This window comes from Pelobates fuscus, chromosome 10 (assembly GCF_036172605.1).
Source record: "Pelobates fuscus isolate aPelFus1 chromosome 10, aPelFus1.pri, whole genome shotgun sequence".
NCBI lineage: Eukaryota > Metazoa > Chordata > Amphibia > Anura > Pelobatidae > Pelobates > Pelobates fuscus.
This window is the reverse complement of record NC_086326.1, coordinates 30,661,801-30,676,766: the sequence shown is the minus strand read 5'-3', so window position 1 is coordinate 30,676,766 and position 14,966 is coordinate 30,661,801. Positions and strand designations below refer to the sequence as shown.

The following is a 14,966-nucleotide window of genomic DNA, read 5'->3' as shown; positions in this document are numbered from 1 at the left end:
CATGTTCTTTTTCAGGAATTCTAAGAAGGCTACATCGGACAAGGGATTGCAGCATTTCATATCTATTTAGGGTCTACTAGCCAAGAGTCACTCAGTCTCGTACCTCACCCTAGTCGCAACACTCGCGCATTATCTGCATTTCAGCATCCCCTTCCGGTCACTCGGCTATTGGGGCTCGACACGAGTGATCATCTAGAACGTTATTTGTTGCTCTAAGACACTTATACAGAGTTGTCACATTCTTACAAGACTCAGTGGACCACGACATCCACAGGCATACTGTGCACCCAGTAGTTTTTTTTTTTTCTATTTTTTTGCCACCTTTTATTCAAACCTTCATACGCACACAATCGCACTATACCGAACTGACATACACGTTTCTGACAAGCCTTTCAAACCATACCCCATATTAACATAAGGTATCAAAGATAAATAGTTGGTCTCACTCCACAGTACGTTCGTACACAGACGGGAATACTGGGCAGTATCAGTCTCCCTAAACTGCATTCGCGCCACACAACCAAGTCTTAAATCAATGTGCCTGCAAACATGCAAGGGTTCTGGAACCCTACAACTCCACGATCACAACTAATCAGACTAGTAAATCATGTCTCCTCAAGGAAATTTAAGAAGGTACAAACACTACATCGTGTCACGCCAACATTCAAACCAGACAATCAATATACTTGATCTACTAATCATTCCCTACTACTTACAAATACGATTCTTCATTCGCACTCCTGTCATTAGAGTAGATAGGTTCACTGGCTCCTATTCTTCACGTCCTTTCCATAAGCACGACATCCAGTAGCAGTACACCGGTACCGACAATTAGAGGCACAAGGAATCAGCACATTATTCAGGAACATTCCCAACGCATAAGTAGTAAGACGGATTGATAATTATAGTGCTATAAGTGGGTTTTCTGGCATTTCCTTTTGCCCTCTTTTTCAGGCCTACCCTCTACGTCGGTTCCGGCACACCACACCGACTTGATTCCAATTACAAGATATTTCACCATACGATATATTAGCCGACCACAAGTTTAAGGCCGTAGGCCTGTATTTGTGGGAGGAGTTAAGCATTCCATATAAACGCTACTCCCCCCTTCCTACCTGCCGTGCGCACGCTGTTCACCCCACCCACCTCTCCCTCTTATACAATTCGTTCAGGGAGGTCCTCTTTTTCAGGCCTACCCTCTACGTCGGTTCCGGCACACCACACCGACTTGATTCCAATTACAAGATATTTCACCATACAATATATTAGCCGACCACAAATATATATATTTTTTTTAAATGCACATGGGCAGGAGGACCTGAATGCAGGTAGGGACAGGCCACTATAACGTTAGAAATACAAATCAATCCTAATGCTATAGTGTTCCTTTACTTAGCTCTGTGGGCAACGTTCCATCTCCAGGCTCTATCCGTGAGACTGACATAAAATGCCCAAGGTCTAAACTCCTCCACCCCATATATCTGATACGGCAGCCTGTCTTAGTCACAGTTGTAACTAGACCGCTAAATGTCAATGAGCAGTTGTCCGGTCTAACTGTTTCTAACACTGGCTGCCTCAAGGCAAAGCGGTTTGACGTGGTTATTCAGTAAACTGGTAATTGTGGAGAATTGACAAGACAATTGCCAATCTTAGGCCAAAATAGCAGAGTGGGGAAATCATTCCAGTTAAACTAGTTTGGCCTGAAATTTGCTATTTTTTTGGTCAATTCTCTACAATTCACAATTTCCACTTTAGTGGTGATCTGGCTGTAGTATTTTTACAGTAAACACAGTTTAGTGCTCTTTACATCATTTTATAGAATCTGACAATGGAAATTATTGTTGGTGGAGATTAAAACGTAAACTGTTACTCTGAGCACCATGGCCACTTCAGAGATTTGAAACAGTCATCGTGGCGGGAGTCTGTATGGGCAGCACTGCGCTTTCATGAGAGCTTCAACATTGTTTTTCTTTTTCATTTTGGGGAAAGCCTAGGAAAGGTAACACCCCAAAAAAGTGTTTTTTTAAAACACTGGTTTACACCGTTCCAGGTGTGATGATCATGGGTCCCTTTATTAGCTCTATGAGTCTTGAAATACGTAATGGCACTCGCCAAGGCTGTCCTCTGGCTCCCCTTCTTTATGTCCTTACAATTTAAATATTGGCTGCTCTATTGAGAAAAAACATTGAATATCACAGGTATAAGGATAGGAAACCAAGACCATTTAATATCCCTATATGCAGAAGATGTTCTGCTAACACTGTCCTCCTCTAGCTCCTTGTTCTATGCAGTATTAGAATTACTACAAATATAGTTTGTATTCTAATTATAAAATAAATCTTTATAAAACTCAAATTATTCAATTTTACTTATCGGACTTAGAAATCCACAACTTGAAAGAGTTTGAAACACTAGATTGGAATAATAAAGAGATCCAATATTTGGGAATTAAACTCTGTACTAAACCTGGGAATTTGATCTCCAGAAATTATTCAGGTCTGATTATAGATCTTAAAGATTGTATTTATCGATGGAAGGGCCTAGAGATATCGTGGTTAGGAATGATAAATATTATCAAAGCCTATCTAGTCCCTAAAGTTCTCTACCTTTTCAGAGCCATCCCGATTCCAGTCCCCTTGGCCATAATAAGCAAGATTGAGATTCTTTTTTCTGCTTTATGTATGGGGATCTAAGAAACTAAGAATTCCAGGAGATACTCTTAAAAGAAAGAGAGATGCAGGTGGGTTGGGATATCCCGACTTACATAAAATCCAAGAAGCATGTATGCTTTCACACTTATTTACGTTAAATATAAAAAGAAACAACACATTAGCTGTAGAGAGTTTCATCCTAATTATTTAACGAGTGCCAGTCCCATCATAGCCCTGTCCATACACCTTGAAAACCTGAATATTTCTCAATGGCAACCTTATAATATAAAAATAATATCAGACATATATGACAATAGCGTGTTACACTCTAAAATTCAACCTACCATCTCGTGAGCTATTTAATTATATTAGGATTAAACATTTTCTCTCTTTAGATTTATCCTTTGAGTCAGATATAATGGATATTATAGATTATTTACAACTTTCTCCAAAACCGGTTGCCACAATAGGTAAAGTTCTTGATAGAAAATCTTGTCTAAATAAATCGAAAGCGGTCTTGAGATGGGAGCTAGAACTGGGTTTTTCTACACCTTTACAGACCTGGCATTATGATTGGTGCCTAACTAGAAGGGCCATGCATTGCATTAATTTACATGAGCAATATTTTAAAGTAGTCCAAAGATGTTATTTGGTCCCGGCCCGGCTCTCAAAAATGTATTCCACTGAAGCGAATCAATGGTGGAGATGTCAAAAACCTGTAGGTTCTCACGCACGTATCTGGTGGGAATGTCCTATACTTCTCTCTCTCCTAGGTGATTTAGAGGAACAGATCAGATCTTTCGGTATACAATATAGGCTGGCCTCTCAGGATTTCCTATTCCACATTGATCTCACGTCATTTGATAAGTACAAGAAATATCTCTATATTAATATCTTTGCAGCAGCAAAAATCCCATTAGCCAGATATTGGAGAAATCCAGTTACTCCAACATGGGCTGAAATACAAACACAAATACATTTCCAATGTGATGCAGAAAAGCATTTATTTGAAAGAGCTACAAAGTCAACACAGTTATATAAGAATATTAATATATAATTAAAATTAAAAACAAACCCACCGGTTTACATTTGGAGTAACCCTTTCATTTATCCAACATAACACATGCCTGCTTTGAAATGACATTCTATTTGTAGTGGTTCTTGAGGAGATAGTGATGAGCGTTCGAGAGCCAGGCAGATATTGCTGGACTTTAACTCAAGCTGCTCAGACATGCCCTGATACCTGGATTTCTTACTGAGAGGACATTGCTCTGTTTTTTTTAGGAAGGTGAGCCAGTGGAGGTGGATGAAGAGTTGAACGCTATACTTAAGAATTCAAGATTTGCACAGAAGTTTTTGTTCCCTTCACAAGACGAGAGATCTGCTCCTGGGAGCTGCCACATTCCAAAGGTTTGAAACGAATACAAAATGTGTACTGTGGGGATGCTTTAAAGGGACAGCCAGGCTGGGCTACAGGTGGCCAGGGATATCTGTTCAGTTTAACACTGAAAGGTGGGCCAGTGCAAGTGGCTTCAGGCATTATAACCAAATAGAGCATTATAAATACTTTAATGAGATAAAGTGGCTCTACCAGTGCCTACAGTGTCAGAAATGTATTCGGAGTACCAAATAAACAGCAGTCCCTACTATTCATGCCAATACATTTTGTTGAGGTTGGTTCCCCCCAGAGATCTTTTAAAGGGACACTATAGGCACTCAGACCACTTCAGCTCATTGAAGTGGTCTGGGTGCAGTGTCCCAACATCCTTAACGCTACCAGACAGGCACTAGAGAGACTTCCAGATCATTAGGCAACTTAGGTCGCCTGACACGGGACGTCCTCACGTTGTGCATGAGGACATCCAGCATCAACTGAAACCCAATAGGAAAGCAAGCATTATAAAATGCTTTTCTATGGTGGAAATCCTAATGTGAGCAAGGCGACTGCAGAGCTTTACTATGGGGAAAGTCCTAATGAGGAGCGGATGAGGAGCCGGAACCAGCACTGAGGGACATCGGTGCTGGAATCAGGAAAGTTACAGAAAGGGGGCACTATAGCAATTTTTAGTGCCAGGAAAAAAACTTTGTTCCCTGGCACAATAGTTTCCCTCTAACTGATCCCTCAGGAACCTGCATGCACACTTGCTGCAGAGAGCTGGTTAATGAGGTCTTAGAAGGTACATAAAGACATGTTTTCAGTGAATGTTTAAGGCTGGACTTTTTTTTTACATAATTAAAAAAAATGCAGATTTCAATAGAAATTGGTGCTTTTATGAATTAAACGTTTATCTCCTCCCCACCCCCCACCCCCTTCCCCGGATCTCAGACAACAGGTCCTGTTACTTCCTGGTTTGGTTAGCTCAGTGGAGCTAAACTCAGGAGACAGACAATTGCCAAGAGCACCAAATACCTCTCATTGAGCTGCATTGGGAAGTCTGTGATTTGACGGCCACAGAAAGTCTGGGCGGGATTAGAAGGGGAGATCTGCAGTTTTTTTTAATTATATGCCTACATGGTTTTTATTGGGGGTATATTAGCTCACAAATTATTTATATATTTATATATATATTTTTTTTTGTTTGTTTTTATTGGGGCAGTGGTGTGATCTTTAACACAAAACCTTTAATGAACCCGTATCTTTACATACTATGGAAGACTAAGCTGCGCAGCACAGCCAGTAGATATGCAGGTTCCCAAGAGCTCAAATAAGACCACTATTTGACATCCTATGCCACAATGAAGACTCGCTATGAAAATAATAGTTGTGTTTCAACATAATACTTGGAGTGGTGGAGCTGGCCCATGCACTTAGGGCCACCCGATGGCAACCCGGTCAACGTTGCAGCCCTTTAATAGTGCGACCGGGCCCCTGTGATGATGTCAGTACTGGGAGGGAGTGACAGCCGACCACTTCCTCCCAGCTAACAAATCAAGCCGTGCGGGAGGAAGGGAGCGGAGTGTGAGAATCGCCAACTCCCGTCTCAGACAGCCTATTGGACTCCAGGGAAACCATCCTCCTGCACCCAAAAGATAGGAAACGGGAGGGTGGCTTAAAATGTAATTTTTTACATGCATGTCTGTATGTGTAACTTGTGTCTGTGTATATGTCTGTCTGAATGCGTATCTCGTTGTCTCTGTTTGTGTGTATCTATCTGCATGTGTGTTGTTAGGAGTGTGTGTGTGTATCTATATGTGTCAGTGTGTGCACTTATGTGTCTGTAAATGTGTGTGTATCCGTATGTGAATGAGGCTATGTATATGTGCAAATACCTCAGCTTTCAAAGGCAAACACTACACACAAGTAAACCACTGCTTAAAACTGGCTACAGTACATACAAACACACTAAACTAAACACAAGCTCCTACATTCACACACACATACTCTATACAAAAACATGCTTGCATTCAAACACACATACACTGCTCCGTGCTAAATACAACCCTGCAAGGATATGCAAATGGTAGATCCCCAGCTGGCAAAGCATTGTGGGAGTTGTATGACCGATGGCAATCTACCTTTTGGCCACCACTGTGATAGAGTAGGGCCCAAAAAATTCTTGCACCAGGTCCTTCTCTTCTCTAGTTTTGCCACTAGCTGTAGCTGAGGTGGAAAATGGCAAATTTTATAAAACAAATACCCCTTTGGCTGATTGAATTGCCACAGAGTTCAAGCATTAAAGTCCCCACGGGTTACTTTTTCAAGAATATAGATCAATTCATTATTATATATATATATATAATATATATATAATCTCTGAAAAGCTAAGCTACCTTGAACTTTTGCACTCTGTCTATATTTTTTCTCTATTCAATTATGACAAACAAAAGAAAGTTGGAAAAGTATGATATAACACTACTATATCTGACAGCATGGTGGCGCCATTGCACTGTTATCCAGAGACTATAAACGCTGCTGTTTTAGGATATTAAAGGGAAACGAACCACCATAACCACTGAAGCACACAGAAGTGGTTATGGTAGGTTGTTTGATATTTACTTGGCTCTGTCGGGTGTCCTCAATTCTTCTGGTTTGAGCCAGCATGCTAAAGATGATATTTAAGCGGTTTCTTTCCATGAGCCGTTCTTATATGAAATAAGAACTAACGATGTCAGGTGTTCTGTGCAGGCTCTATTTGGCTATATAGTCTGATATGGTTCTTCACAGACAATGACAGCGTGTGTGTACCACACTGCTCTATCGCACTGTAACGATTACCATTGTATTAACTTTAACATGCTGCATTAACATTTGCCCATTTTTACCTCATCGTCACCTTGCCGCAATATCACATCCTGCTTTCATGGACACCATTAGATTGTTAGTTCTTATTTCATATAAGAACGGCTCATGGAAAGAAACCGCTTAAATATCATCTTTAGCATGCTGGCTCAAACCAGGAGAATACATGCCTTACATGCAAATGTACACAAAGGGATAAACCACCAAATCCTATATAAAATGAAAGCGATAATGGTGTAGCACCCGCAAAAAAACACCACAACTTGTGTGCATAAACTCGCATTCACAAACACAAGTATTAGAGGGAATTTACCATAAATCCATTTTTCTTCAGCAGAATAAAGATAGAAACCTTAACAGAATGAAATGACATCCAAATAGTGCAAGGTGCTAAAGAAATAAAATAAACAGCACATTTATTATTAAGCTGTTTATCGCTTTTGTTTGTTTGTGCATATTGTATCTACCTGGGAGTTCATGGGAAACAGTAATTCCTGATAAGTATATACTTACATTACTTAGTGTGAACCACCGTGATCCTTAGATTTTCTTGTTACATGCAAATTTGCATGTTGTTTTTAATGACACAAATCCCCGATTTAGTGAACAAACGTAAACTTTTTGTTAAATTTGTATTTTATTGGGTTTTGTACACACAGTATACATTTTTCCATTGCATGGGTTTTTGAATGGGTTATAACAAGATCATGTAGCAATTCGTTGGGTTACAAACATAACAATAATAACGGTATTAGTGAAATATGTACAGTAGCATTGCGAGGTACCAAATTGCATATTTATACTTTTATACGGGGACCCCTGCTTAGTGAGGTCGCGTAAGTTTAGCATTCTCTACTAACTCATTCTATGTATGTGAAGTCAGGTGGTTAGGGCACATGCATGGAGTAGTAGGTTAGGATTATGAAAAAGCTCCCAAGAACTATATACACATATAAACACATGAATTACAGTGTTATAATAACTAAGTGTTGCAATAACTAAGTGTTGCGTTTCTCAGTTCGCTTGCTGTGCCCGTTGGCTAGCATGCCTAGCTTTTTGAGGAAAGTCTCTGGGTCTTCCCCTGAGGTCAAAGTGAGTACGTCGGTGCCCTGTTGCACCACCAGTGAACAGTCTGTGCCCCATCGGTATCGGACGGAGTGCTCTCTCAGTCTCTTGGTGACCGGTATCAGTTGTCTCCTTGCAGCAAGCGCAGCGAAAGGGAGGTCACTGTACATGGCTACCTCGCATCCCTCAAATTTCACCGACCCCAGTGGTCTAGATCCGGCCATGATGGCGGCTTTCACCGCTATGTCTCTGGTGGTAGCTATCGTGTCTCTGGGGGCACCTGTGGGTGCTGCTGGCGATTTGCGTACCCGGAAGGTGGATAGTGTCAGTGGGGTGTCTGAGTTACACCTGAGGCCCATTGAGGAGGTAAGTCGCCGAACATAGGGCAGCAGGTCTTCTCCGCCTACTGTTTCAGGGATGCCCCTGAGGCGTATGTTGCGGCGGCGGTGTCTGGTCTCAAGTGTTACCACCGTTCCCTGTAAGTGCCGGACCTGCTCAGGAAGTCCGTCCACTTGCTGCTTGGTGTCTTGGAGTTGGTTATCCCTGGATTTTTCTCTGGTCTCTACCTCCTGGACTCTCTGCTGTAAGACCCCTATTTCAGCTTGTGTCTCCTTTAAATCGGCCTTCCAGACCTGTCTTAGGTCTGTCAGCAGCTTTCTGATGTCCCCTTTTGTGGATGGGGAGTCATCCTCCTCAGGGCCGGCGCCACCTGTAAGGCGACCTAGGCAGCCGCCTAGGGCGCACCTTAGCAGGGGGCGCTGGATCCCTGTGACCGGAGTCCCCGCTGCGGCTCCTCATGCTGCGCCGCCTGAGCGCTTTAGCAAGCCCCAGGCGGCGCAGCACTGCTGTGTGGAGGGCGGCCGGGTTTGAGTGACCGGCATGAGGGAGGCGCAGAGCGCTCCCTCCTGCCGGTCTCTTAATGTAGCGTGGCCGGGCGGGGGGGTAAGGACCATGAAGGGAGGGGGGGGGTAAGGACCACTAGGGGAGGGGGGGAGTAAGGACCACTAGGGGAGGGGGGGAGTAAGGACCACTAGGGGAGCGGGGGAGTAAGGACCACTAGGGGAGGGGGGGGAGTAAGGACCACTAGGGGAGGGGGGAGTAAGGACCACTAGGGGAGGGGGGGAGTAAGGACCACTAGGGGAGGGGGGGGGGAGTAAGGACCACTAGGGGAGGGGGGGGGAGTAAGGACCACTAGGGGAGGGGGGGGGGGAGTAAGGACCACTAGGGGAGGGGGGGGGGAGTAAGGACCACTAGGGGAGGGGGGGGGAGAGTAAGGACCACTAGGGGAGGGGGGGGGAGTAAGGACCACTAAGGGGTTTGGGAGAGGGAGGACCACTAAGTGGGAGAGGGGGGAGTGAGAAGACCACCAAGGGGGACTGCAGAGGAACAGGGGGCCAAGGGAGAGCACTAAGGGACAGAAGGGGAGAACACGGAGGGACAGGAGGGAAGGGGAAATCAATAACTGACAGGAGGGGAGAGCACTATGAATTTTTTTAAAAAAATAAAGAGCTGCTCCCCTCTCAGTCCCTATCCTACCCCACAAACCGTCTCTTTTACACTACACACATACATACTGCATCCCCCCCCCCACACACACACAGAAATATACAATGCATTCCAACTCACACACAGACACACCCGAAACACACAATGCATCCCTTACGTTCACACAAACACTCATTCTCTTACACACAGAAACAAAATGCATCTCTTACACAATCAATGCAGCCCTTACAGACACACACTGCATTCAATTACATACACAGAAACACACTTTGCACCCCTTACACACACACACACACAGAAACATACAATGCATTCCTTACACGCAAACACACACTGCATCCCCTATAAACATACTACATCCCTAACACAAATTGGTATCCCTATACACTACATTCCATAAGAACACACACACACATTGCATCCTCTACAATAACACATAAAACATCCCCTACACACATACACTCCACTTCCTGTGAGAGAACTCATGGGTGGGCCATGTAGGTATTTATTGGTGGGCATTGTAGGCATACTCACGGTCAAGCCCTGGGGGCCCAGACCTTGAGCTGTGTAATGGGCCCTGTTTGTTAATTGTTGTCTCCAGAGAGCCTCTTCTACACCAGACATGTGGAGCCAGACTGAGCCCATTATCAGCCTCTTGTCCTCATCTGGTGGTAAGTAGGCAATCCAATATATTATTAGTGGCACTAATCTCTAATTTACCTCACATTAAATGGATACTATAGTCACCAGAAGCACTACAGCATAATGTAGTGGTTCTGGTGTCTATAGCCTGTGCAGAGCATATGGGCGGGGCATTGTGATGTCACATGGTGGGCAGGACATATAGGGGGGAGGCGGCAACATTTTTTTTGCCTAGGGCGGCAAAAATCCTTGCACCGGCCCTGATCCTCCTCCGAGTCAGACCTGTGAGTGGGGCCTGGGAGTAAGGCTTGGGAGTCATCAGATGTCTCCAACTCACTCTGCGGTTCCGGCGCCATCTTGGCGGGCCGAGCCTGTGTAGGCCTCTGGAATGCAAGCCTAATGTCTGGTGCCGCGGGTCGCTCCGTGTAGGTTTGTTTTTTATGTTTGCGCCCCATGTTGTCAGCTGTCGGGTGGCAGGTAAGCTATGTAGTTTTGGAGCGGATTTCTCTGCTTTAGGACTCTGTGGGGCAGAAGCGGAGCTCCTCAGATGTGCGACTGTTCAGCTCCGTAGTCGGCCACGCCACAAACTTAAACTTTTAAAATCTTTATCTACATTTCTCTTTCTTTTTATAGAATATCACCCAAGACCCGTTTGAACTTGCAGAAAAGTTGAGCAGAGAGAACGGGAAACCTGGTTCTGACTGCTGTTCTGGACCAAAGGCTTGTTCCTAAGGGGTCTAGATGACCATTGGAGTGACGTCATCACATTACCACATAGACCACAGCCTGGCACTGCCGCTTTCATTTCTAGAGGTGAACTTCCAAATATTCCATCATTTCATGGGGCAGAGCACCATCGTCAAGTCCTTTGATTTTCCAAATAAGGCCCAAATAAATACATCCGCACATATTTCTAAAACTTCCAAATGTGTATCCCTAGTTTTTGTATTCCGTGATAATTGGCAAAATATATTACCACCTGCGCAATCCATGGCAAGGCTCTAGATTTTTCAACATAGGAGTTAATGGTACCAAAAACACCCCCAAGCACAGACCGTGCTCTGTTAGAGTTCAATGGGAGTAGGAAGTAGAGGCATTCACTCCAAGTAATACAATCCATATTTTATAAATAAGTTACATACACATGCTTTTTAAAAAGCGCTTTTAGATCTAGACCCAAATTTATTAAGGTATGCTATCGTTTCATCTACACTATTTACACGAAAAATATAAATAAGCCTTATTTAGTTGGGAGGAAAGACAGATGGGGTTAGGGACATTTCTGGATGTTGTCAGCTCCAGGGGATGTATCTATAACTGAACAAGGACATCAGGTCACCCAACCACTTAAGGAAGAGGGTAAATAGAACAGATTGCGTAGGGGTAGGGGAGAGCAACATCAGAACCCCAATTTAAAACTGTTCCCTATCAGTGGCTTCCGTTTGTAGTATTAATACTGTATCGTGATCATTCAGTGAATGCTGTGATATGAACAAATATGCCACATGTTCGTGATTCAGGCAGCCATAGACTCTTTAAATCAAAGCCTCGGTGAGAATTATGTAACAAAGTAAGACTGAATGTTTGATCCAATCAAGAGCTGGTATGACCCGGTCTACAATAACACATATCAAAAGAGATGCATCATTCCCTGGGAATGGACATATTTACCACATTTTATGAGAAAAACGAGAAATAGAGCCCATTGTATATAAATTCCTGTCTGCTTCTGAAGTTTCCCACCCAACAGATTTAGGACAAATACTTTCCATAAGACAACATGTAGACAGAGTTTCTATATCTATCCTTCTTCCATGCTGGGTATTTTTAAATCTGTTTCTCAGCTATGCATATAGTACTATAAAAATGTCTTCTTTCCCCATCTTAAAATAAAAAAATGTTAATGCCAGCACTTAAATAGAAGCTTCTGTGTGACACTTTTGTATCTTTAATCCTTACTAGTATGAGATTTAGCTTATCTTGCATAAAATTAAAATAGAACGATTGCTGCCCTGAGAGCATGATGGATTCTCAGGGTCACCTCTGATTCTGGTTACATCTAGCATTTAACCCCTTTAGTCCCAGTGTATGCATTTTTTGTATTGAAAAGCGGTACAAAACAAACTAGCACTTGTCTAAGGAGAAAAGTAGGCAAATCAAATGTCTGTCATGTTCCCATATAGACCCTTGCCTATACTTTCTGCTCATAGTCCTTCATAACTACTATACAGCAACTGTTGTAGGTCAAACTTCAAGAACTTATCAGAGTGTAAGAGTCCTAGATATTATACATTAAGCACGTCAAACTCGTGGCCCACAATGACTATTTTTGCAGCCCAGCGAGCCGCGAGTTTGCCATGCTTACTAAGGCAGAGAAGGCACCTGCTCTCCCCACATTGCAGGGGCCTACTCTGCTAAAATTTACCCGGTACCAGCCGTAGAGGAGAGGTTGCTGGGGGCAGCAAAGGAGCTCAGTCTACCTGCTCCATCGCGTGCACCCTCTGTAGTGGTGCCAGAATATGACGTAATTCCAGCATCACCAAACTGCGTCCACGTGGGCGCAGGAAGACTGAGCTCCCAAGAGAAGATCCCCATTGGACCCCAGGCCCCACACAAGCTCCCAAAGGTAGGGAACAATAAATTAAATTATGCGAGTGTGTGCAAGAATGTGTGTGTGTGTTTGTCAGTGTTGCGATGGCTGTGGCTGGACAGTGGAGTACCTGGAGGGGCACGGTGGCATGGAACGCCACGTCACATTCCGACGTGACGTCAATGTGCTCCACCGTCACAGGGTTTCAAGGAGTAGTGGGAGGATCCGCTTTGGCACAGGGTGCGGTCTGCGCCATTGGGGGTATACTAGAGGCTGGACTCCAGAGTCGTATACTGGCAGCGCAATGTGAGTGGAGTCTGCTTGTTGGCTAATATTTTTTTTTTTTTTAAACAAGGGCCGGGGTTTAGTAAAGGGGGATTTTTAATACTGTACTTTTCAAAACAAACCTACGTTTCTATGAAAATGTAAGTGTTTTTTTTGCAGCATACATAAACTTAAACCTTGTTTATTTGGCCCTTGCAGGCTTAAATAATTACAATCTGGTGGCATTTGTAGAAGGCTGAATTTCTAGAAACTCTAATTTGCGTTCTGCTAACGGTACAGGATAATATAGAACACATAAATGTACAGCAGGTTGTAAATGCGACAGACAACAAAAAACCAAAACATAAATATGAGCTCTTATTCCCTTGCAAGTCTTTTGACTTGTGGGAAAGGCTTTATAACGCCCAGTGTATGCAGAACCCTCACAAGGATTTTCTTTCGAGGCATGGTCTCTATTTTTTTTAAATTCGTGGCTTTTAAAAAAAATTGTATCGTCTGGATACAAAAAGCTTTTTCTTTGGCAATTTGTAGGACTGAAGAATTGAAGATTTAAGAAAAAAGACTTCTGAAGGTAATTATTTTTCCAGGTATTCCAATAAACTATTGTTAGGGTAAAGGTTTAGGTAGGGCTTTTTATATATAAAGGGGGTAGGTTAGGAGTTTGGGGATATAGAGCCACCTATGGAGCCACTGGCTGCTCACTGTTTATCTGTTTATTAAACAGGCCCTCACCACCTGCATTGTGGGTGGGGCATAAGGGAGGTTATACCTATTGAGCCCCATAAGACTTATTTTTATTTTATTTATATTTTTACTTCAGGTAGTGGCTGGCTGGCTGGCTAGCAAGTGTTGGTCAGCCACAACAGAAGTTAACCCTTGTATTGCTGAGGTTTTATTTATTTTTAAACCATTGCTTGTTAATTTTAACCCTTCACTCAGTTTTTCACACTGACAGAGCAGGGCTGCAAACCAAAGTTAAACTAATGAAACATTCATAAGAAGCAATGAAATAAAAAGTGACTTTATTAAAGTTGCACTCCTTCATAATTCCATATTATGTTACAATATTCCAATCAAAAGCGAAAATTGAGACCTTTACATAATAAAATTAGATTCTGCTACATGTAATGCACTATTTGTCCAACAAATACAGTGTTCCATTGTTAAAACGGCATAGAAGACATCCAGGGAAAAGCAACCAGACTGAGTTTTGGGCAACGGAAAGTGTGGTACATTGATGACATTTTTCATTCCAGCATGTAACAGTAATTATAAAGGGAGTCTTCAAGCAATATATGGGTTCAATTCTTAGTTTCTGTATCGGACAAAGATCGTGTGACATACATTTATTAAACCTCTTTAACTTACTATTATTTACAGTAATGCCACGTTTAAACCTCTGCTATGGAAATACCTTGGCAATGCTTTGAGCCAACAATTGTTCTGTGAGGCTGAGCCCCATCCCCTCTCTCCAGGGAGGGGTAATAGGAAAGAAGCATCCTTTTCCATTAGAAACTAACATGGAGTTGTTAATTCTCTAAACACTGAATTGTAGTGAACTGAAGATTTAATTACATTTGGGCAAAAATAGACTATTTGGGAAAAATTATCCAGTTATAGTCGCAGCTTAGCTATTAACAATTTTTTTTTTAAATGTAGCTTTCAATCCACTACAGTTTGGTGATTAGCAAATTAAGCCCAGGAGTGTAATAAGTCATTCACAGTGGAGAACTAAAACATTAAAGTGAACCTGTCATGCCAGGTTCAATAAGTATATAACAGTTCTCAAACAAATGTATAAATTATCACTCCCTTCCCCCCCTCCCCCACCCCTTTGCACAATGATTGGCAATGCTTGGGAACAGTTCCCCAAATAAGGCAATCCGTCCTGATGGCGGTGACATGTTGGTCTTACTGCAAGCTCACTCTGTCACAAATACTTCTAACGCTTGCTTGGGGGATATAACAGAGTGCAGAAGAATTGCCT

The 14,966-nt window shown here is 42.8% G+C and overlaps 1 protein-coding gene across 2 annotated transcripts in view; it reads left to right on the top strand.

The window, feature by feature from the left end:
- LOC134575714 (arsenite methyltransferase-like) overlaps positions 1 to 10,958 on the top strand; it is a 44,826-nt gene extending 33,868 nt beyond the window's left edge. For both annotated transcript variants that reach the window (XM_063435092.1, XM_063435093.1), the window contains exons 11-12: positions 3,936 to 4,061; positions 10,738 to 10,958. In XM_063435092.1, the coding sequence (XP_063291162.1) occupies positions 3,936 to 4,061; positions 10,738 to 10,836 (225 nt within the window). In that variant the 3' untranslated portion in view covers positions 10,837 to 10,958. The remainder of the gene's footprint in view (positions 1 to 3,935; positions 4,062 to 10,737) is intronic.
- The last annotated feature ends 4,008 nt before the right edge of the window (positions 10,959 to 14,966 follow it).